At 37.7% G+C, this 24,757-nt stretch overlaps 1 protein-coding gene across 6 annotated transcripts in view; it reads left to right on the forward strand.

Moving 5' to 3' along the window:
• The window catches only part of LOC115212791 (serine/threonine-protein kinase MRCK gamma), a 428,828-nt gene that overhangs the window by 296,815 nt on the left and 107,256 nt on the right, over positions 1 to 24,757 (forward strand). For all 6 annotated transcript variants that reach the window (XM_036503706.1, XM_029781487.2, XM_029781485.2 and 3 more), the window contains one exon: positions 12,729 to 12,943. In XM_036503706.1, the coding sequence (XP_036359599.1) occupies positions 12,729 to 12,943 (215 nt within the window). The remainder of the gene's footprint in view (positions 1 to 12,728; positions 12,944 to 24,757) is intronic.

Here is a 24,757-nt window from a genome sequence, read left to right on the forward strand (position 1 = left end):
TGAAAGACTGAAGGAATTTGGAACTGAGACTTACATTCTTGAACCTGCAGAAAATACTCTTGAGATTTGAGGAGACTTGCTGTCACCAAATCTCATGACAATATTCCTGCTAATATAGTGTGTAATTGTTATAAGAAATTCATTATCATCATCATGAATTCATATTGTCATCATCATTGCTTAACATCCGTTTTCCATGCTGGCATGGGTTGGATGGCTTGACAGGAGCTGCACTAGGCTTCATTGCCTGTTACAGCATGGTTTCTACAGCTGGATGTCCTGCCTAACACCAACCACTTTACAGTGTGTACTGGGTGCTTTTTATGTGATACCAGCATCAATGCTTTTTGCATGGCACCAATAATAATAGTTTTTAATATAGGCACATCATCATCATCATCATCATCATCGTTTAACGTCCGTTCTCCATACTAGCATGGGTTGGGTGGTTTGATCAGGATCTGGGAAGCCAGAAGGCTGCACCAGGCTCTAGTCTGATCTGACAGTGTTTCTACAGCTGGATGCCCTTCCTAATGCCAACCACTCTGTGAGTGTTGTGTGTGCTTTTTACGTGCCAGACGAGGCTGGCAATGACTACGATCAGATTGGTGCTTTTTATGTGCCATTTCTGGCACAAGGCCAGAAATTTAGAGGGATGGATAATTTTATTAAATTGACCCCTGTGCTTGCTTTGTACTTCATTTTATCATTCTATCAACATTGTACTTTCTTTTTCTGCCTTGCTTTCCTCCTCTTTCTACCTCTGTGAATAGGATCTAACCACCGCACTATCTCAGTGTGTTTTATAGCTTCTTCCTCTCTCTCTCTCACTCTCTCTTTCTCTATACTACACCTTTTATATCTGTTTATAAGCTGTGAGTGTTGTTTATTATCTGTTAATTCTGAAAACTACTAAGTCATGTGTTGATAATCTCTCCATCTTAACAGCAAGTTGTAACAACAGCAGCCGTTAGTGAGATTTACTTTAAACCTTAAAACTGAACAGATCAACTCATTAAACAGATAACTTCTTGACATGGTGCCAGGAAAGGATTTCATGTAGCAGCATGTTGTTGTTGTTATTGTTGTTGGTGGTGGTGTTGATGGTGGTATTTTTGTTGATTTTTTTTTTTTTTGCTGTTGTTGATGTTACTGGTTTTTGAGTTGCAAGATGTTGGTGTTAATGTTCTTGTTGGTTGTGGTGGTGTTTGCATTGTTGTTCTTGCTGATCCTGTTGTTTTTATAGTTTTGTTGACACTTAGCTCTAGGTTAACTTTCATTGATCAGACCTATGATCAAAGGTGTTCCAGCCATGACCATCCCACCTTTTCAGAGATAGCTACAACTACATTGTCCACCGTCTCTTCCAACTGTTTCTATGCAAAAGAGCTAAGATGATTAGGCTGCTATTTCTTGCAGGTTCAATGACTATACAGAGAATACTTTATTGGCTTGTGTTATTCTTGTTCTTGTTATTATTGGTGTTGTTACTGCTGCTGCTGTAATTACTACATTAGATCTCTTTCTTCCAGAATTCATCGGTTTCATGATTCATTTACTCATGACTACAGACTTCACAAAACGCCCAATTGTACAGTGCTTACACTGACTAGAATATGTGAAGTCTCCAAGAAGTTGAATATTTGACCACCTTAGATATGATGAATGAAGGCACATGGCCTTGTGGCTTGCGTGTTGCATTCACAATTGCAAGATCATATAAAGTACTGATGCTGGTGCCTTGTAAAAAGCACCTGGTACACTATGAAAGGTGGTTGGCATTAGGAAGTGCATCCAACCATAGAAACCATGCCAAAACTGACAACTGGAGCCTGGAGCAACTCTCTGGCTTGCCAGCTCCTATCAAACTGTCCAACCCATGCCAGCATGGCAAACGGGCATTAAATGATGATGATAGATGGTGCACTGTTGTCTTGAGTAAAATACTTCATTTCACATTACTCCAGTTAAATTAGTTCATGTTGTGATCTTGGTTATTTATATGCCATAGAAACTGGGTTACTGGCACTATGAGTCCTGAGGCCTAAGATAATAATGTCAAGGTGATTATGATGATGATAATGATGATCTTGGTCTAGTGTTACATTTAAGGAACCTTTCTGCTGCACCTAATGTTACATCAAATTTTTTATTAGTAATACTAGAGTTGTTCTCTCTGTTGATGAATCTGTTACCAATTTTGCTCTTGGAATTTAAAAAAAATAATCCTAGTGACCTCAATCTTGCTAACATTGGGATACATTCAGTTGCATGAATGTCTGGTGTTTATTTCATCAACCCCATGGGCTTAAAAGGCCAAAACAACCTTGGTAGGAGTTGAACAAATAACATGAAGGAATGAACCGAAATTCTGCTTGGGCTTGATCTGGCGCTCAACATATTTATTACCTCATCACCCGTATTCTGTTTGACACTTAATCTGTCTTTTCATGGCTCATTCAAACCACCTCGTTTATTTGAACCAATTCTGATTTATTTCCCCTAGACAGTTTAATTGAAGAGTTTTGTAACTCTTCTGTACATCTCTTCCTAACTCAAATGTATATATGTATATATATATATATATATATCGTCTGGCACCTGTGTCGGTGGCACATAAAAAACACCATCCGAGCATGGCTGTCTGCCAGCCTCGTCTGGCACCTGTGTCGGTGGCACATAAAAAACACCATCCGAGCGTGGCCGTCTGCCAGCCTCGTCTGGCACCTGTGTCGGCGGCACATAAAATCACCCACTACACTCTCGGAGTGGTTGGCGTTAGGAAGGGCATCCAGCTGTAGAAACATCTGACTGGCCTGGTGCAGCCTTCGGGCTTGCCAGACCCCAGTTGAACCGTCCAACCCATGCTAGCATGGAAAGCGGACGTTAAACGATGATGATGATGATATATACACACACACACACACACACACACACAGGTGTGGCTGTGTAGTTAAGAAGTTTGCTTCCTAACTATATGGTTTCATGTTCAGTCCCACTGCATAGCACATGGCATCTTGAGTATCTTCTACCATTGCCGAGCTGACCAAAGCCATGTAAGCAGATTTGGTAGAAAGAAGCCTGTTATGTACATGCATGCTTGCATGCACACATACATACAGACAAGCATAAATGTATGTATGTATGTATGTGTGTGTATTGTCTTCTTGTCTCGACATCACTTGGTTGTTGTAAATGAATGTTATTCATATCCAATATTCTGTGAAATGGCAGCAAGCTGGCAGAAACGTTAGCATGCTGGGTGAAATGCTTTGCAGTATTTTGTCTGTTGTTACATTCTGAGTTCAAATTCCACCAAGGTCAACTTTGCCTTTCATTCTTTTGGGATCAGTAAATTAAGTACCAGTTGTGTACTGGGGTTGATCTAGTCAACTGTCACCCTCCCCAAAAATTTCAGGCCTTGTGCCTAGAATAGAAAAGAATATTCTGTGAAAATATGTTTGGCCATGGGGAAATATTACCTTGCTTGGAAACAGGTGAAGGTTGGAAACAGGAAGGGCATCCAGCTATAAAAAGTATGCTTCAATAAACTCTATCTGACCTGTGTAAGCATAGAAATTGGATATAATAATGATGATATATGCATTTGTTTATTTCATATAACACCTGATTCTCCATGCTAAAATGGCTTGGACAGGAGATAAATGAGACAATATTATTGTGGCCCAGATGCTTTACCTGTTGCCAATCCATACCTGTTTTATCAAGTAAGGGATATTTTTATCACAGTGGATTTTGAAATTGCAGGGCTACCATATGATTTGTTGGTAGGAAATGTCAACAAACGTCACTGACTACTGTCCAGCCATTAAATGGTGATGTCGTGTGTGTAGCTATATTTGATGGCTTTCTTTCAGTTTCAGTATATCAAATTAACAGATAAGGCTTTAACCCTTTAGTGTTTGCATTATTCTGCCAAAATTAATGCTTCTTCATCCACATTGTTTTGAACTAATCCTGCATTATCTTGTAGCTATGAGATTTTGATGAGGTAGCTGTTAATTTTTAAAACGATATTGTAGGGTTGGTGCGAGAGACCAGATCTGGCCATTTTGAACATAAAACAGGCAGAATACTTTTGGCCAGATATGGCCGGTTTAAATGCTAAAGGGTTAATCAGCAGGTGCTGTATAGTGGGACCGAACCTGAAACCATGTGGATGGAAAACAAACTTCTCAGCCACACACACACATACACACATACGCATTCTCTCTCTCACATATAATCTCATTCTGCCATAAATTGGTATTAACTTGTCCTTTCGTTTTTGCATATCATTAATTGTTGAAGAATCAATGTTATGTTCATGTGCAATAGGATTTTTTCCAAATACTGTATAATTTAGATTTCCAGATGCGGTGTGAGAGTTCTATGCTTTCCTTTCACACCTTTCACAAATTTCTTACTCTTGTTCACACTGGAGCGTAGTTTCACTAATGGAGGGACAATATGCATTCAGATATAGGCAATTACAAAACATTTGGATGCTGGCTGCTCTTCCCACCAACAGGAATGTAAACAAGGATGGAGAAGCATTTGTGTCCAGTGATAGCACTTGGGAAAAATTCACAAATATTGGTTTATCTCTCTGTCTCTTCCTCCACCTCTCTCTCTCACACTCACACACACGTGCACACACACACATGCATACACGTGTTCACACACACACACACACACACAGAATAGTCAATTTGGTCTGCCAGACTCTTTTATTTGTTTCAGTCATTTGACTGTGGCCATGCTGGAGCACTGCCTTTAGTCGACCAAATCGACCTCAGGACTTATTCTTTGTAAGCCTAGTACTTATTCTATCGGTCTCTTTTGCTGAACCGCTAAGTTATGGAGACGTAAACACACCAACATCAGTTGTCAAGCGATGTTGTGGGGGGGGGGGACAAATATAGACACACAAACACATACACACACACACACATATATACATATATATATATACATATATACGATGGGCTTCTTTCAGTTTCCATCGACCAAATCCACTCACAAGGCTTTAGTCGGCCCGAGGCTATAGTAGAAGATACTTGCCCAAGGTGCCATGCATTGGGACTGAAACCGGAACCATGTGGTTGGTAAGTGAGCTACTTACCACACAGCCACTCCTATGCCTATGTTGGAAATCGGATAAATGAATTTTATTGTTTACCTATATTCATCCACACTGTACCCTGAGTGTATGTCCCAACACATATCCACCAGCATCTACCTCTTCCTCTCTCTCTCTATATATATATATATCATCATCATCATCATCATCATCCGTTTTCCATGCTAGCATGGGTTATATATATATATATCTGTCTCTCTATCTTTCTCTTTAATCCTATCTCTCTCTTTTCTCTCTTTTCTTTTCCAACTGGCATAGCTACGTGTCTCTTCTGTAGCAAGATACCTGTTCACTACCCTTCTATTATATTCTAACCTTCCCACTAGTAACAAGCTTCTTTCCTTAATACTATTCCCTCTCTTTATTGAGGGGTCTTTGTCTTGTAAGTTACCTGGTGACCCTGTCAATGCTGGTGCCACATAAAAAGTACGTAGTATGCTCTGTAAATTGGATGGTATTAGGAAGAGCATCCAGCAATAGACATTATGCCAAAGCAGAAACCTCTGGTTTGCCAGGTCCTGTTTAATCATCCAGCATGAAAAACAAATGTTAAATGATGATGGTGGTGATAATTTTTTATGTTTGATAGTTATGCATTTGTATATGTGTATCTCTGTGTATATCTATACACACATTCTCAATGGCTGAAGATTAGCATCATGCTTGAGACTCGGAGTACCAACAAATTTGAATCAAACTGTTTTGATCCAAGCATGTAACTCCCAATAAATGTGTTGAGTGCCCTTCGTTCATTTGTCAGTTCACTCTTATATATATATGTATATATATATATGTGTGTGTGTGTTTGTGTGTGGAAGAGCATAGGCTTGAAATATTGAAGACTTTTTCACTTCCCGAGCGTTATACTAATACATCTGTTTGTTGTCTACACCACCTGTCTTCGTCTTTCGTTTTTTGTAAATTCTTCCCCTATATACATATATATATATTGGTCAGTTGTTCGAAAGTTTGAAAAAAAAAAAAATCTCTAAAATCTCTTGAGCAGTAATCTCTCTCTATATAAACGGCAGTTTGTCTGTGCGTGTTTCTGTGTGTCTGTTTGCTTGTACCCTCACTCTGACCACGGCTTTCAACCGATTCTGATGAAACTTGACACACACATAGCCCAATGTCATAATTCAAAACTAATGCAGCGAAAATTTTGAAAAGTTCCCCCAGTTCTGAAAGAGATCGATAAATTCGACATGGGGTCGACAATCAGAAACACAAACCACAGATGGTCTAGGGGACGCAACTCGACCTTTTTAACTATCAAAAAAAAATTTACCATAATTTTTTTCCCCATTTTTTTGCTATTTTTTGGCTATAACTCTCTAAAAATGCTTTATAGTTATTTCCCTTACAAACCCGAGCAACGCCGGGCGATACTGCTAGTAGTTAATATAGTTGTTGGTCATGCCCAGTCAGAGAGTTCTTAGCAATATAGGCAACTTGTCTGACCTGCTGGCTGGAGGCACATAACGTCTCTACTACTGGAGATAGGAATACAATCTTGGTCAGTCAGGGTTGTGAAAAAAAAAAGAACCCTGAAATGAAATTCTCCTTAGTGACATCCCTTCCGAGTGAGAGGAGGAGTAATTTCCCTTCGATTGGTTCTGCTTGAGTCCGTAAGGGATCAATACTTGCATTATTTCCATTTGCTAGTCTCATTCAGAAGGGATATCACTCGTAGAATTTCTTTTCCTGAGTTTTGTCTCAACCCTGACTGATAAAGACTGTATTCCTACCTCCGGAAGTAGAGAGGTTATGTGCCTCTGGCTAACTGGTCTGGTAAGTCACCTATATTACTAAGATATCAATGATAACTCTCTGACTGGCCATAACCAACGTCTATATTATATATAAATATATATATAAGGTAAAAACAGTAATATATATATACATACACACACACACCACACACACACACATACTATGGGCTTCTTTACAGTTTCTGTCTACCAAATCCACTCACAAGGCTTCTGTTTGGCTCAATAGTTTAGTAGAAGATATTTACCCAAGGTACACACAGCCATGCCTGCACCCATGTGTGTGTATGTGTGTGTGGACATATGTAAACAGACAGAAAGAAGGAGAGAGAGAAATTATTTTATATTTTTCCTGTAAATACAGTCACACATATATTACCTGCATATGTTTTGTATATAAATGTGTGTGTGTGTTTGTTTGTTATATAGAAAAAATATAGCGACAGACATGTGCACATAAAATACAATTCCTGTGACAAAGTCAAATCTAAGAAACTCCAATATAATCTCCTTGTATTTTTAGAACAATATAATTTTAGATTCTCTCTGCACTTACAGATGGAATATTAACTAATGGCTAATAAAGTTCAAGGATAGCGGAATCAATAGACGGAGAGAGAAAGAGAGAAGGGGAGGGAGAGAGAGAAAGAGAGAAGGGGAGGGAGAGAGAGAAAGAGAGAAGGGGAGGGAGAGAGAGAAAGAGAGAAGGGCCAAGTGTGAAGTCGACAGACAGATAGATGGAAAGAAAGATAGATAATGAGAGAACGTTGTTAGAAGATTAGATTGATAGATAGACAAATTGGGAGACAGATAGATGGATAAATAGAAAAAGAAATATATAGAAAGAGAATTATATGGTGGTGCCCCAACATGGCCACAGCTCATGAGCTGAAACTAGATAAAATAAAATAAAATAAAATAAAATATCTATATATACATATGCATATATATATATATATATATTTGTACATACGTACATGAGTGTGTATGTAAAGAGAGAGAGAGGAAAGGTGATAAGGTGTGATGTAAGTTGATAGATAAGTAGATATATTGGTAAGGAGGGAGATTAGTTGATAAAGAGAAAGATACATAAAGAAGTAGAAAGAGAAGTTCTTGAAGTAAGCTGATATATACATTATTCAATAGGGAGATAGATATGTATATATAAAACTACTCAGGGATTAGATAGAAGAAATAGGCAGCTATGTAATTATGCCAAAAGCCTAAAAAAGGAGAAGAGTCCCTTAGATGAACTTCTGCACCAAATTTCACTCAGAATATGTTGTGCTGCAGGTTCAAATCTAATCTCTGCAGGTTCAAATATAATTACTCAGCAAACTTTTTAATCATACAACAATACCTTTTCTCATTGTTTAACTGAAATTAGTTTAGATCAAACTGCCTATGTTCAGTCCACTGTAGGACAAAGGCCTCAACATGTTCTCTCCACCAACCACAGTCTGATGTGGAGGCTGTGAGTTTGAGTTTGAGTTTGAGATTACACTGGTTTCATGAGCCTACTCTGCCATACTAGCTCAAGGGCCTGGCAGTGAAATTTTTCTAGAGTTTTACCCAGGTTTAGTTAAGTTGATTATATCAACCCCAGTACTCAACTGGTATTTATTTTATCGGCCGCTGAAAGGACAAAAGGCAAAGTTGACTTTAGTGGAGTTTGAACTCAGAGCATAAGGCCAGACAGAATACCACTAAGCATTACGCCCGGCATGCTAATGATTCTGCCAGCTTGCTACCATAACTGAAATTAATGGGCCTGTAATGGTTGCAGTTATGTGGAGAAATGATTGGTGAAAGTGTTCAGTGTAGGTGTGGGTTGGGAGATGGAAATAAAAGTGGTGGTAGTGAGAGGAACTAAAAGAATCAGTGGACCAGTGTTGTGAGGAACCGTAGTAGTCATGGTGGTGAGAAGAAAGAGAATTTGTTGATCAATGTAGTGGTGAGTTACTGTAGGGGTGGTTTGGTTAGAAGGAGGGTGATGGTTTAGAGGAGTTGGAGGTTGACTTAGTTTGGTTAAGAAATGTTTTTAGCTTACTCAGCATAGAGACCAGAGTTGTAGCAGTACAGAAAGACAAAGAGAAGAAACTACATCTATAGGCTCAAGGCCATAACATACCATGGAATGGTTCTTTACTGTGAGCTGGCAGAGGCGTTAGCACGCTGGACGAAATGCTTAGTGGTATTTTGTCTGCCGTTACATTTTGAGTTCAAATTCCACCAAGGTCGACTTTGCCTTTCATCCTTTTGGGGTCAATAAATTAAGTACCAGTTATGCACTGGTGTCGATGTAATCGACTTAATCTGTTTGTCTGTCCTTGTTTGTCCTCTCTAAAAAGAAAAAAAAAAGGCGGCTAGCTGGCAGAAACGTTAGCACGCCAGGTGAAATGCTTACCAGTATTTCATCTGCCGGTATGTTCTGAGTTCAAATTCCGCTGAGGTCGACTTTGCCTTTCATCCTTTCGGGGTCGATAAATTAAGTACCAGTTATGCACTGGGGTTGATATAATCGACTTAATCTGTTTGTTTGTCCTCTCTGTGTCTAGCCCCTTGTAGATAGTAAAGAAATAGGAATAGTTCTTTGCTCTTTCCAGACTGTTGTGAATTTTGCATGTCATAAGCAGCTTATGTGTACTGTCTTGTGTATCACTGAAAGGGGAATACAAACTGTTAGTGCTTAGTGTTAGCATAAAACATGCCATTTACAACGTTAATGACATGCTGTGAGAATAACCATTCATTTATTGTGCTGTGGTACATAAAAAACAAAATTGTTTATGATGTTTGAAAGTAATGAGTATCCTTGTTGTCTATAGCAATTGTTTTATGATTTTTGGTTGCAAATATATGACAATCTTTGCCTCACTCAGTCTGCATGGCTGTCAAATGGATTACATAAGATTTTGATATATTTATCTGACTTACAATAGTGTGGTAAGAATTATGGTTCCCAGTCACTTGATTTCAGGTTCAATCTCACTGTGTGGCACCTTGAGCAAGTGTCTTCAACAATAACCCTTTGCCAACCAAGATCTTGTGAATGGATTTGGGGGATGGAAACTGAAAGAAGCCTGCCATGAATGTGTGTGTGTTTGTATGTTTTAGTGTCTCCTTGCCTTAGCACCACCGTCATACCAGCAGTGTCCTTCATGTCCAACCTTCTGTGAAAACATGTCTGGTCTTGGGGAAAATATTACCCTGCTTGGAAATACATGAGGTTTAGCAACAGGAGAGGCATCCAACTGTAGAAAATCTACCTTAACAAATTCTGTCTGACCCCTGCAAGCATGGAAAAGAAAAGCTGACATTGAAACAATAATGATGATGATGATGAATTACTCACATTGAGAGATATTTAAATTACACTCTAACTTTAAATGGGTGGCAATTGTTGTTATCACTGTTGTTGTTGTTATTGCAGTTACTTTTAATAGTTATCATTGCTGTTTTTTTCTCTCATCTCTTTTTATTATTCTCTTTTATTCTTTTCTCTTTTTTTTTATTGCATCATTAACCCCCCCTCTCCCTCATTAACCAACTTTTATTTCCTTTCATTTATTTCCCCCATTTTCTATCTCCTCATTGTTTTCCCATTTACCATTTCCACAGTTTTCATTAATTCTTTATCACCGTCTTGGTTTTTCTCTCTCTCTTAATCTTTTCCTGTTAGTAATTGCTGTTGTGTCTTTAAATGTTATCTATTTTAAATTTCCTTTAAGAAATCTATTATCTACCTTTTTTAACAGTTATTATCTATTTTCTATTTCTTTTAGAATATATTATCGGTTATCATCGCCTTTTATCTTTTACTTGTTTCGGTCATTGTCTGCAGCCATACTAATGCACCATCTTAAATGGTTTAGTTTGAACAGACTGACCGCACTACTTCTTTTTTCTTAAGTTTAGTATTTAGTCTGTTGGTCTCTTTTGCCAGACTGCTAAGTTACTGTGGAATGTAAACAAACCAATGTCAAGTGGAGTGGAAAAAAGAGACACACCTAGCACTCCTTCTCTCTCTTTCTCTCTCTCTCACATCATCATCATCATCATTGTCATCATTTAATATCCATTTCCATGGGCTGGAGGGTTTGATATGAGCTGTCCAACTGAAGGGCTGTTCAGGCTCCATGTCTGTTTTGCCCTTCCTAACCCCAATCACTTTACTGAGTGTACTGGTTGCTTTTATGCAACACTAGTATGAATGTTTTTTATGTGGCACCAGCATTTACAAGCCTGCAAAATTAGGGATGATCAGCTGGAGAGGGTTGCAGGGGACAGGCCTGCAAGGTTCGGGATGCTCAGCTGGAGGGGGTTGCAGGGGTCAGGCCTGCAAGGTTCGGGATGCTCAGCTGGAGGGGGTTGCAGGAAATAGGCCTGCAAGATTAGGGATGTTCAGTTGGAGAAGGCTGCAGGGGACAAGCCTGTATGCAAGGGCAACCACACTTAGTCTTAGCTCGATGTGTTTTTTCAAACACAGCAAATCGCCAGATAATAGATACAAACCATCCAACCCATGCCAGCATGGAAAACAGATGTTAAATGATGATGATGAGATCTATCTTGTAATACCTGTTATAATTTATTGTTTTTTTAAGAAGACCTGTTATCCATTTGTTTTTTTAAATCTGTCATCGACCTGACCAATGCGTTGTGAATGAATTCGGTAGGTGGAAACTGTGTGGAAGCCCATTATATGTATATTTATATATATATATTTATTAATAATTCTCTTAGGCATATCGAGACTAATAACCTGGTGTAGAACTCAATATATGTATGATCCAGAACACAATGTTAGACAAGTATAGAGTGGTAATAGAAACAAGGAGATGAGACTGGAAAAAACAAATGTTATGCAATGAACTTCATTATCTTACAGCTGTTTCTTCTATGAGATATGGTGAACTCTTAGTTGAGTACCAGGATAACATCATATAGCCTCATCAGAGTCTTGAATATGAAGTGGACTTTATTTATGAAAGTTACAGTATATTCTGAAAATGTAACTTTCCCATATCTCAAAGCAGAAACAGCTGTAAGCTAATGAAGTTCAATTACATAGCATTTATTTTTTTCTGGTGTCATCTCTGTTCATATATATATGTAAACACATGTGGTGTGTGTGTGTCTTCGTGTTTATCATCACACCACTGCTTGATGACAAGTGTTGGTTTGTTTATGTCCCCATGGCCTAGTTGTTTGGCAATAGAGACTGGTAGCATAAGTGCCAGGCTTAAAAATAAGTATCACAGTCAATTTGTTTGACTAAGCCCTTCAAATTGGCTACAGTCCAAGGACTGAAACAGTTAAAAGAAAAACCTAATCTATTATCACTTATGGTCTTTTTAAAACCTATTATTGTTTCTTTAGAAACTTTATCAGTTTTTGTTTTTTTTTTCTTTTGTTTGTGTGGTGTTCTTCACTGGAGAAGTTATCATTCACATGACAAAATTCCAAAATTTTGCTGGGTTAAAATCAAACCACTTTTTCAAATATTATTTATTATCTTTTTCTTAAAAAAAAAAGCATTGCTATATTTTCTAACATACAAGCTGACTTTGTATATTGTATAAACATTCAAACATCTTCACTATCTTTCTATTTTTTACTGCATTTCACATGAAATTTTTAGGTCCTCCAAAGTTGTCTTGGTGTATTGCTTTTTGGTTGTAAATATTGGTCTAAAAATTTTGACTTGGATACTGAAAAATATAGAATCTATTTTTTAAAAATCATTTTATCTAATTTTATTTTTTTGTTAAATCTGTTATTTAAAATATATATTTCCATTTCTCTTTTGCCAGGCAAAGATCATGTGTGTCGCTTCATAGGTTGTGGCCGAACTGAGCGCTACAATTATGTTGTGATGTCACTGCAAGGCAAGAATTTAGCTGAGTTACGACGTAGCCAGCCTCGCGGTTGCTTCTCACTTAGCACAACTCTTCGACTTGGATCTCAGATCCTCTGGGCTATAGAATATATTCACGAAGTAGGCTTCCTTCACCGAGACATAAAACCTGTGAGTACAGACATAATTGTTTTTTGTCTTTTATTTCTTTATATTTCTCTAAAATAGCCATCTATATATCACAATATAAATATATCACAAGAAAAAAAATTTACTGCAGTAGTCATCCAGATATAGTATCTCTTATAGATGTGATATGTATAAAATGTATAGTGGATGCCCAAGGGATTTTTGTGTTAGCATGGTTGGCAGTAAGTACGTACTGCTGACAAATCTCAACAAGACAGAAATGCACATTTATCATAGTCACCTGTCGTCACAAGATGATTTTTGTCTGCTGCCAAAATAGTTTGTTTTTAAACACTGTACATCCATTAAAGATACTATCTCTAGACAAATGCTGTAGTAACTTATTTTTTGTGATGTTTTTACATTAAGTATGACACACATATGGCTATTTTAATCTAATATTACTTCTGATGCATATAAGGGATTTCTCTAAATTTTTTTACTTGCCCCACCCCCACCCTCTCTCTCTCTCTCTTTCTCTCTCCTACTCTCTCACACTTTCTTCTTTTCTCTCCTCACTCTCTCTTTTCTTTTTCATCTTCACATATTTTTGCTAAAGTCAAGAAAGAATGGCACGAAAGAAATATGTCTTAATATTCAACTATTTACTGATTGTTATTGCTACGACACATGAGATGGATATTTTTACAAATTAATGTATTTGAAGCTTTCCTCAAGTGTCTTCCCTGTAGAAAACAGTGGTTTTGTTAAATGTGTGCTTTAACCTCCTCCACCCCACCACCCCCATGCCCCCTTTTTCTCATGCTCCCCTCTTCCTTCCTAAACACCTTCTCCTTACTCCCATTTTTCTCTCAACCGCCACCATTTTGCACATACATATAGCTCCCAGCCATAGAAACCATGCCGGAGTAGGCAATGGAGCAGAAGGCAATCCTTGGGCTCCTAGATCCTGTCAAAACCATCCAATCCATGCTAGCAAGGAACACGGATAGTAAATAATGACACACATACACACACACTCACAAAACAGATTTCTTTCAATTTCCATCTACCAAATCCAGTCACATCCAGTAGAAAGCGCTTACCCAGAGTCACACTGGGAACTAAACCTGAAACCATGTGGTTGGGATGTGCCATGGTATTGTGTTGGTGATAAAGGTGATGGTGAGTCACAATAATGAGATTACTCTTTAACACCCTGTCACCTCTATCCCAACCGAACTATGATAAAAAGTGTCGCAGCCATGACCATTCCATCTATTATTCAAAGCATATCTGGGTCTTCATTAACCAATTTCTGGTTTTATGTTAATCAGATATGAATGGTGAGATATCTGATAACGGTTCCCATGTTGACACCCATGACCTTTCCAGGTCATTATGAAGAGTGATTCAGTACTGCCAAACTTTTTTACTTCTCCCTCTTTTTCCTTGCCTCCATTTAAAGAATTCCAATTAAATATTTCCGATAAAAATCTATTCAAAGAATTGAAACCAACATGGTATTTCCTGATTCTTTGGCATTCCACATGGAATAGTGTTGCAATCATAATTAATTATGTCTTATGGCCCATTTCCTAACACTCAGTCTTTTACCCAAAATGTATTTCAGACTACAGTATCTTGAATATCCTTTCCTTGTTAAAATAGCACACAGTAATTTAAGGGAGGGCTGGCTAAATATTTGTCGTAGATCAAGTGATTGCATAGAGGCTTCCTGTATTCTTTATTATCATCCTCATCATCATCACCACCTTCATTGTTTTAACATTCATTTTTGCATTAGGAAGGGCATCCAGCTGTAGAAACACTGCCAGATCAGACTGGAGCCTGGTGCAGCCTTCTGGCTTCCCAGATCCCCGGTCGAACCGTCCAACCCATGCTAGCATGGAGAACGGATGTTAAACGATGATGATTTTCCAGCATGGGTTGTAGTCTGTAGCTGACCAATTCCTAATTTCTTCTGCAATTGAAATTTCTTTCTTCTATGTTTAATATACTCATTATAAAGGTGGCAAACTGGCAGAATCATTAGCACACCAGACAAAATGCTTAGCAGTGTTTCGTCCATCTACATGTTCTGAGGTCGTCTTTGCCTTTCATCCTTTCGGAGGTCAATAAAATAAGTACCAGTTAAGTACTGAGGTCAATGTAATCGACTTAACTACTCCCCCCAAACATTATTTACATTATTTAAATTCGACAGATATCTGTCCTCATCTTGTTTGTTGTTAACTAGTTTTGGCTGATATACCCTCCAGCTTTCTTCAGGTGTCTTGGGGAAATTTCAAACCTGGGTTCTCATTCCTAAGGTATTTTCCAATGTTATTATTATCATTATCACTATTATTATTATTATTATTATTATCATTATTATTATTAGTGTTCAGGTCACTGCTTGGAATTGAACTCAGAATCTTCGGGTTAGTAGCCTGTGCTCTTAACCACTATGCCATATGCCCGTGGGCATGTGCTACTAACCCCAAGATTCAAGTCTGATTCCAAGCAGTGACCTGAACACTAATAATAATCATAATAATGAAGGCTGATGGGTATATCCACCAAAACATTGTGTTAACAACAAACAAGATGAGGACAAATATCCATCGAATGTAAATAATGTACATAATTCCTCATCTCTTAAATATATAACTGTATACTCACCCCAAAGTTCAGGCCTTTCTACAATAGGCACAAGACCTGAAATTTGGGGATAGGGGTGCTAGTCAATTAACTTGACCCCAGCGCTCTTCTGGTATGTATTTTGTCGAGGCTGAAAGGATGAAAAGCAAAGCCAACCTCAACAGAATTTGATCTCAGAATGTAAAGACAGACAAAATGCCACCAGGCCTTTTGTCTGGCCTGCTAACACTTCTACCAGATCACTGCCTTTAATTTTTTCTAATTTTGGCACAAGCCTAGCAATTTTGAAGATGAGGGGGTAAGTCAGTTTCATTGGCACTGGTACTTGGCTGATACTTATTTTATCAAGCCCCAAAAGAATGAAAGGTAACATCGACCTTGACAGAATTTGAAACCAGAATACAATGCTAGAAGAGATGCTGCTAAGCATTTTATCTAGCACTGGAATGATTCTGCCAGCCTGCTGCCCTTAACATTAACAATACATAAGACCACATATTTGTAGAAAGGAAATGTCAGTTTAATCAACCCCATTATTTGATTGGTAACTTATTCTGTCAAACCTGGAATGATGGAAAGTGAAGTCAGCTCCTGTGGGATTTGAACTCAGCATCTAAAGAGTACTAAGTAAACCTGTAAGAAATATTTTTTCCTGCTTTCTACTGATTCTGTCATCTCTTTTATATTTATTTATAATATAACATACCTAAAATATAATTATTTATGATTATGTAAGAGATCTGCACAGTTTCACTAATTATCAGGAAAAAGGTGTAGTCAGTTTAATTATGAGTTTGTAATAGTCTGCATATAGTTTTCTTTAAACAGGAAATATTGTTCTGGGGTGGCACTGAGTTCTTTTAAGAAAATTCGATAATTACAAGTGAAAATAACTGAGCTAACATTAGCTTTAAGGCAAACGATAAACATGTGCATTTTATCACTCTGTTCTCAATATGCACATGCGTGCACACAAACACACACACACGCAAGATATACACACCTAAAACATGAATGATTATATAATTGTATAATATTGGATCATAGCTAATTCTCAAATATAGAGTGTAACATTTTATTATGGGGAAAAAACAAATTGGAAATTGGAAGAGCTGTTAGAGCATTGGTGAGAATGTTTTGTCGTATTTGTTCCTGTTCTCTGTGTTCAAATGCTGCCAAGGTAGACGTTATTGTTCATTCTTTTAGGGTAAATAAAATAAAGTATCAGCCAAGTGCTGGGGTTGATGTAATCAATTTACCCCTCCCTTCAAAGTTACTGTGCCAAAATTTGAAATCATCATCGTCGTCATTGTGGTGATGGTTGTTGTTGAGGCAGTGAGCTGGCAGAATGGTTAGCATGCTGGACAAAATGCTTAAAGCATTTCTACCAGATTTACATTCTGAGTTCAGATTTCATCAAGGTTGACTTTACTTTTCATCCTTTCAGGATCAGTGAATTAATTACTTGTTGAACACTGGGGTTGATGTAATTGATTTAACCCCTTTTATCCAGATTTTAGCCCTTATACCTATTGTAGAAAGGATCATCATTATCATTATTACATCATAGCTTCTTGATAATTATATTTAAAGAATCATATCTTGAGATTTAGTGACAAGTTCCCTCAAATCTCAAAGACTATGAAAGATTTTCACAGAATATAGGATGTCAGTTTTCAGCAACTCAGTTATTGAAGGTTCAATTCATCATCATCATCATCGTTTAACATCCACTTTCCATGCTAGTATGGGTTGGATGATTTGACTGAGGACTGGTGAACCAGATGGCTGCACCAGGTTCCAATCTGATCAGGCAGAGTTTCTGCAGCTAGATGCCCTTCCTAACGCCAATTTTAAATCCAGGTTTTGTCCCCGTTAACAGGGGTGGTCGGATCTTCCTCAATGCCATAGCAACTGCCCTCACACCATCTCGCCATCTTGCCTGGTTTGGGGCGTCCTCCCTGTTCAAACCAACCCTCCCAATCCCCTCCTCCACCTGTCCCTTCCACCTTTTCCTCGGTCCACCTTGCTTTCATGTTCCATTTACCTCAAACGTAATCACCCTCCTGATTCAATTCTGATTCCAAAGACCTGGAAGAAATGTCACTTAGCATTTAGTCCAACATGCAAATGATTCTGTTGGCTCTCTACCTTCTCCAACACTTCTTCTATTCAGTAAAAATCTATCGTCCTTCATACTTTCCTTCTCTCCTCTGTTGCAGTCATATCTGGTCTCTGTGTTTCTGCTACAGGATCACTTTGCTTGCAGAAATCCACATGATCTTGCAATAATTATTTTCAACAACAGATTTTTGGCTTCTGTTGGTGCCATCTTTTAATCTCCCTTCAAGCCAAATTTCTAATTTATCTTCCAGTATGTTTTACTCCATACAACTTTTATTATTGTTTTTTTTTCTCTATCTTGTTACATCTTTTAAAACTTTTTTCTCTCTTTTCATTTTCTCTCTGCTATCTTATTGTATTACACACAGTAAAATGGTTGACAATTTTGTTGACTTACCTACACATACAACACATACAATATTATTTGTTTCAGTCTATTTTTCGTTTAAACAAGGTTTGTTGTCCTTGTTTAACTTCAAGACAGTTTTGATCAAGTATGTTTATAACCAAAGATGTTCTAACCATGACCATCCTGTCTTCTTTCCTTCAGGAAGAACATGTCTGAAGATCTATGACAACATTATCCAATATTCTTATTGTAACACAGTGGAATGATTTGAAGGATATACAGCTGTTATTTCTAGCAGATAGAGGCACCTTCATTACTTGTTCTTATATAGTCCTGATTCTATTCTCCTTCCTCTTTAGTACTTTATCGTCATTGAGTCTATCCTACTTTTCTTCTGGATATATCTTCTCATTGCTAAACAAACTGATCATATAACACTCTTTCTATCCAGTTTCTCCTATTTTATCTCCATTCTTTTGTTTATAACTTCTCTGTTATTTATAAATATATTTTTTTGTTGTCTATACTTCTATATATTTACCATTAATCTTTTTGACATATAAGATTCTATTCCTTTTCCCTAACATATCTCCCTCCTGCTAGAACTATACTACATGTACTATATCTGTTGCACCATTCACCCCCTATACCTTCCCCCTTTTATTGCTGTGTACAGTCTCCTAAAACTACTGTATTGTAAGCTGTTAAAGTCTTTCTGGTTTCCCTATACATTTCCTCAAGTCTATTTCCCATCAACTCTTGAATAAAAACTGCTAAATATCTTAATATTAGCATTGCCAGTATGTTGAACTCTTTAATCATATTCATTCTGTTTAATTTTCTTTCTAAGATTTCCCTGACTCTTCTCCTACTTTCCTCTTCAAACTTCCTTGTCCCTTTTCTCTCTGTATTAACAGTGTGACATCCTTTCACATATCAAATTACATCACAATAGAATCATTATGGCTGGCAAAATTGCTTAGCAGCATTTTGTCTATCTTTGCATTCTGAGTTCATGTGCCACTGAGGCTGATTTTGCCTTTCATCCTTTCAGGGTTGATAAAATAAATACTAGCTGAGCCCTCAAATTCATGTAATTGAATATCCACCTCCCCCGAACTTGCTGGCCTTGTGCCAAAATTTGAAACCAATGTTTCTGCTGGATATTCTGTTCTTATACACTGTATCAAAGAATCCAGCCACTTCTGACTGAGTGTGAAGTTTGAGGTCATCCATGGAAGTTTTTTGTTGATTTCTTCATTATTCCTCTCAAATAGATGTTACCTTTGATTTCCTGTTTTGTAATAAAACAGGTTAATGAGCACAATGACAAAAGGTGGGAAATATCCTTGGAAAACTCCTCTTTCCACTACGTTTTATCCAAGGATTCTTGACACTGTGGAAGTTTTATCTAGAGGTAAATCATGAGTAAGATGGTTGGATAATATAGCCTTGGTAGGTTCTGCTTGAAGATCTATCAACATCATTTGGTGATAGTTACTTCTGATAAAACCTTCAGGAAGGACATGTCTGAAGATTCTGCCCCCCCCCCCCCCGACCCTAACAGGAATAAATGGGCAATGATGATACTTGGATGGATGGAGGAAAACCTCAAAACCCCAATCAATTTTAATATTTCATCATCATCATACATATATTTTTCCATTTTTGCATGAATTGGACATTTTTGCCCCTCTACAGTATTTCTATGCGGTTGTTCAAACTTACTTTAATGAAAACAAAATTTTTTCACTTTTTGCTTTGCCTAAACAGAAAGGGCAGTTCAGTGGATATTGCCCTTTCTCAGGGTTTCCAGTATTGGCACACTGGTCACAGCTTGAATACCACTGATTGATGGTCTGTCTGCTGCATTGAGAATGACCTAGGGCCATAGTTGTTTACTTTGGTGTCCCTTATCTTACCTTTCTGAAGGATAGTCAGTCTTTTTATCTGATATGATGGCATACTTCTGTTAGGCAGCATGCAAGTATAAATGCACTTTGTGCAATTTAATTGTGAAAGTTTTTATCCAGAATGTTAATTCAATCCGGACCTGGGGCCTTTCAGCTTGAAGCATTTGTTATGTTCTTTTTTTAAATAGAGCTGTTCATACTTTGATATGCTTTTTTACAATTCTGTCTTCAAGCAACTCCTATCTAGATTGTTGTTATTTTTACTAGTACTATTGGAGAAATGTCCTTTTAAAAAATATTTGTACTTTTAAATTTTTTCACTGGCATTTTGTTTCAAATACTGAAAAAGAAATTCTTTCTGAAATTGTTTCTTTTGTTCCTCGCACATTCCTGCACATGTGCATGTTCTCACTGTCAAACTCACACAACTCTATACCCACCGATCTGTTTGTCTTTATTTTTCTCCCTGTCTGTCTGTCTCTATTTCCTCCTTCTCTCTCTCTCTCTCTTGTTTGAAATGATGAACGCCCCACTTGCAATGTTTTCTTCACGTCTTCATATTCTGTCAGAAAAACAAAAGTAGGGCAAACTTCTCTGTGATTCTGCGAGACATAACTGGCAGCTATTTGAATTGTTGCTGGATGTCTCAATATGTCAGATGGTGTAATCAAGAATGGTAACACAAAGACTTTCCTGTTGGAAGTGTCAGCAGCAGCAGTAGTAGTAATGATATGCCCTGATGCAATACCGGGCAATGGCTCTCATGGCTTCTGATCTTAACTGATTGGAAATGTTATCATGTACATTGTTTTGTTTTGGTATAAAAGATGGGCTACAGCAAATATTCTGCTCAATACCACAAATTTGCTTGTCTGTTGTTTGACCATACCCAGCTGAGCATGTCCCTTGGTGTTTGACAATATGTGACTCTCTGATCACGAGCAGAAGTAGTGGAGAAGCATCATAGCCATGTCTTTGGGGTTTGAATAATTCACCTCAAAGAGTGTGCTTCATTCTCATCCTTAAACAGCCCTTATTCAGGGATGTTTTGAGTGGGATGGGCTACTCAACTTGAATGAAAATTTTAACTGGGCCCCACCTGCAAGGTCATGTGCTGTTTATCTTGATATGAGATCACCATGTCGTGCACATATGGTTGTGATGCATGTGCTTAGTGTACCCTTATCAGACGGGTAGTCATGATGTCTATACTGGACTTCATATGTTTTACCCCAATGTCACTTTGATGGCATGCGCTGCTCTCTCACTCAATAATGATAATAATAATAATAATAATAATAATAATAACATCGAGGAGGATAGTTTATTATATCAGCCCCGGTGCATCACTAGTACTTTTATTTTGTTAACCCCAAAAGAATGATAGATAACATTGACCTTGCTACAACTCAAACATTGTACTTTATTGATTCTGCTGATCTATATCTAGCAGGCCAAGCAACCACGTAGAAGCTTTCTCCCTCATTTATTGAAAGATATATAAACACTGAAAATGTGCAGAAAATAGACTCCATCAGCTCCCAGAGAGGCAAGCTAGAGGTAGTAGATAGCTTCCATTATCTAGGTGACCAAGTTAGTAGTGGGGATGGATACTCCGAGAGTGTAACTGTGAGAATAAGATTAGGCTGAGCACAGTTCAGAGAGCTCCTGCCCCTGCAGGCAACAAAGGCCTCTCTCTCAGAGTGAAATGCAAATTGTTTGATGCCTGTGTGCAAACAGCTATGCTGCATAGCAATGAAACATGGGGTATGACAGCTGAGGACATGTGTAGGCTTGAAAGAAATGAAGCCAGTATGTTTTGTTGGATGTGCAATGTCAGTGTGCATGCTCAACAGAGTGTAAGTACCTTGAGAGAAAAGTTAGGCATAAGAGGAATCAGATGTGGTGTGCAAGAGAGATGACTGCACTGGTATGATCACATGATACATATGGACAAGGACAGCTGTGTAAAGAAGTGCCGATCTCTAACTGTGGAGGGAACCTGTTGTAGAGGTAGACCCAAAAGACATGGGATGAAGTAGTGAAGCATGACCTTTGAACTTTGAGCCTCACATAGGCGATGACTGATGACCAAGACCTTTAGCAATTAGCTGTGCTTGAGAGGACCTGTCAAGCCAAGTGCACCCATTATAGTGGCGCATAATGAACATTTTTTTAACATTGGGCCTCACGAAGGCAAAGTGGCTGATTTCCTCTCCAGCGTTGGGCCTCAAGAAGGCAAAGTGGCTGAGTTCTTCTCAAGCGTTGGGCCTCACAGAGGCAAGGTGGCTGAGTTCCTTTTGAGCGTTGGGCCTCACAGAAGCAATGACCAAGACCTTTGGTATTATGTCATGCTTGAGAAGAAGACTGATCAAGCCGAGCAAAATCACAGTCATGGAAGATACCAGTGTCATGCAAATTAGCACCCATGCCGGTGGCACATAAACACACCCTGGTATCAAACAAATGGCACATAAAAGCACCCATAACACTCTCAGAGTGGTTGGCATTAGGAAAGGCACCCAGCAATAGAAAACCATGCCAATTCAGATTGAAGTCTGGTGCAGCTTTCCAGCATGCCAGCCCAGTCAAACCCATGCCAGTTTAGACAACGGATGTTAAATGATGATGATGATATAGTTTAACATGAAAGGTGGCTACGGTGACATGACATTGCAAAATTAATCCTTCCCTAAACATCAAGGGTCCATTAGAGAGTTGATTAAATTTTAAATTTTGTAACATTTTCTCTGATTGAAGAGACACATCTCCTTTTGGATAGGATGCCAGTCTATTATTCATTAACTTACCCTGAAGATCTGCTATCCAAATTCATGCATAAGCTGTGATGTATTTGTTATGCTAATATTGTTAGCATGCATTTCACAAGCTGATTAAGGCTGTTTAAGGTGGCCAGGCTACCAGATCAATCTCGGAGCTTGGCTGTCCAGTTGAATAATACTTTTGAACATAAAGGACCACATGTGACAATGGATTTACTTGCTAAAATACAGTACAGCACAACATAGGTTTTGTAAGGTAGTAACAATGAAGTTTTACGTGATGACCAGATGACACTAACTTGACTGTAACCGCTTTGAAATGAAGGAACTTCTGGACTCTAGTGGGAAAAAAAAAATGATTTGTTTTATCAAAATCAAGTATGATGGTTTATACGAAAAGCCACCTCCTGGAACTTGAACAAATGAAGGAACTTCTGGACTCTAGTGGGAAAAAAAAATGATTTGTTTTATCAAAATCAAGTATGATGGTTTATACGAAAAGCCACCTCCTGGAACTTGAACAAATGGATTTATGCTCATAGAGGGTTTGAGATTATGTTGTGAGGTTATTTCCAAAAGAAATCAATAATTACTAAAAGGATGCTTATCATAACATTAAAATCTGACTGAATTCGTTTAAAGTTATTTTCGATATTAAATAGTCAGCTTGTTTTTGTGAATTAAAATAAATGAATAAATAAAACAAAAATAATTGTAGCTAATGAACAGAATTCAGAAGATGATAAAATTCAGATGAGACTTTTATAGTTGCTATGTAATCATCCGAGTATTAGAATATCTTCAATCAGATAATCCAAGGCTTAATACATATATTGAATTTATTCTCCAGCTTGAATTGTTTTCTAAATTTCTGATGATGTGGAGGGGGTGGAATCAAAGTGTAGGGGTCATCTTGATGATGTCACTGTGTAACATTGATAGAATCAAGTAGAAACTTGGCTGTAAACGTCTGTTTTTTGGATATAAACCCTGGAAATGTCCTATAATTGGTAAACAAGTTTTAAATGTAAATTTATAAAAGGGTCAGTTTCTAACTGTACTCCTATCTCTTATTTGTTTCAGTCATTAGACTGTGGTCATGCTGGGGCAACACCTTGAAGAAATTTTAGTTAAATGAATTGACCCCTAACCCTAACCCTTATAAGCCTGCTTTTTATTGTATTCTCTTTTCCTGAATTGCTATGGTATAGGGATGTAAACACACCAACACTGGTTGTCAAGTAGTGGTGGGGTACAAATACACACATGTGCACATGCATGCACACACACACATAGACAGACACACAACAGGCTTCTTTCAGTTTTTGTCTACCAAATCCACTCACAAGGCTTTGGACAGACTGAGGCTATAGTAGAAGACACTTGCCCAAAGTGCCATGCAGTGGGACTGAACCTAGAACCATGTGGTTGGAAAACAAGCTTGTTACCACTTGGCCTCATCTGCACCAATGTTTACAAAAACAGCTGAATAAATTACAGAAATTGGGAAATGAATATTCTGGAAGTATTTATGAAACTGGCTCAAAGCAACTATAAAAGACCAATATAAAACTCAGCATTTTTTAAACATTAAGATACTAGATGAAAATGGCAGTCAGGAAACTGTGATACTTTAGAATTCTGGATTAATTTGAATAAACAAGATTAAGAAAGTGTAATCTCAAACTAAAGCACCTTTATAGATCAGTCATTGAAATTTTGGCCCTGTCTGAATCATTAATGGAAATTGATAAAAACATAGAAACTGTAAAATGCCTTTGATGTAGAATGTGATAGAAAATAAAAAATATGGTTTACTTGGTATGGATGTGATAAATGTTGATAGTTCAACATTAATTCATGATGAAGCACAAGGACAATTTTGAAAGATTTAGAGGATTTTTAAGGTTAACGTTCTTCTCAGAGGAAATGACAATCCATGTTGTTTTGAAGCAAACCCATTCCCAATACACATTAAACCATTAGTCATAGTAAAACTGTGGGAACTAATTAACGAAGATCG

This window comes from Octopus sinensis, linkage group LG6 (genome assembly GCF_006345805.1).
Source record: "Octopus sinensis linkage group LG6, ASM634580v1, whole genome shotgun sequence".
Classification (NCBI taxonomy): Eukaryota; Metazoa; Mollusca; class Cephalopoda; order Octopoda; family Octopodidae; genus Octopus; species Octopus sinensis.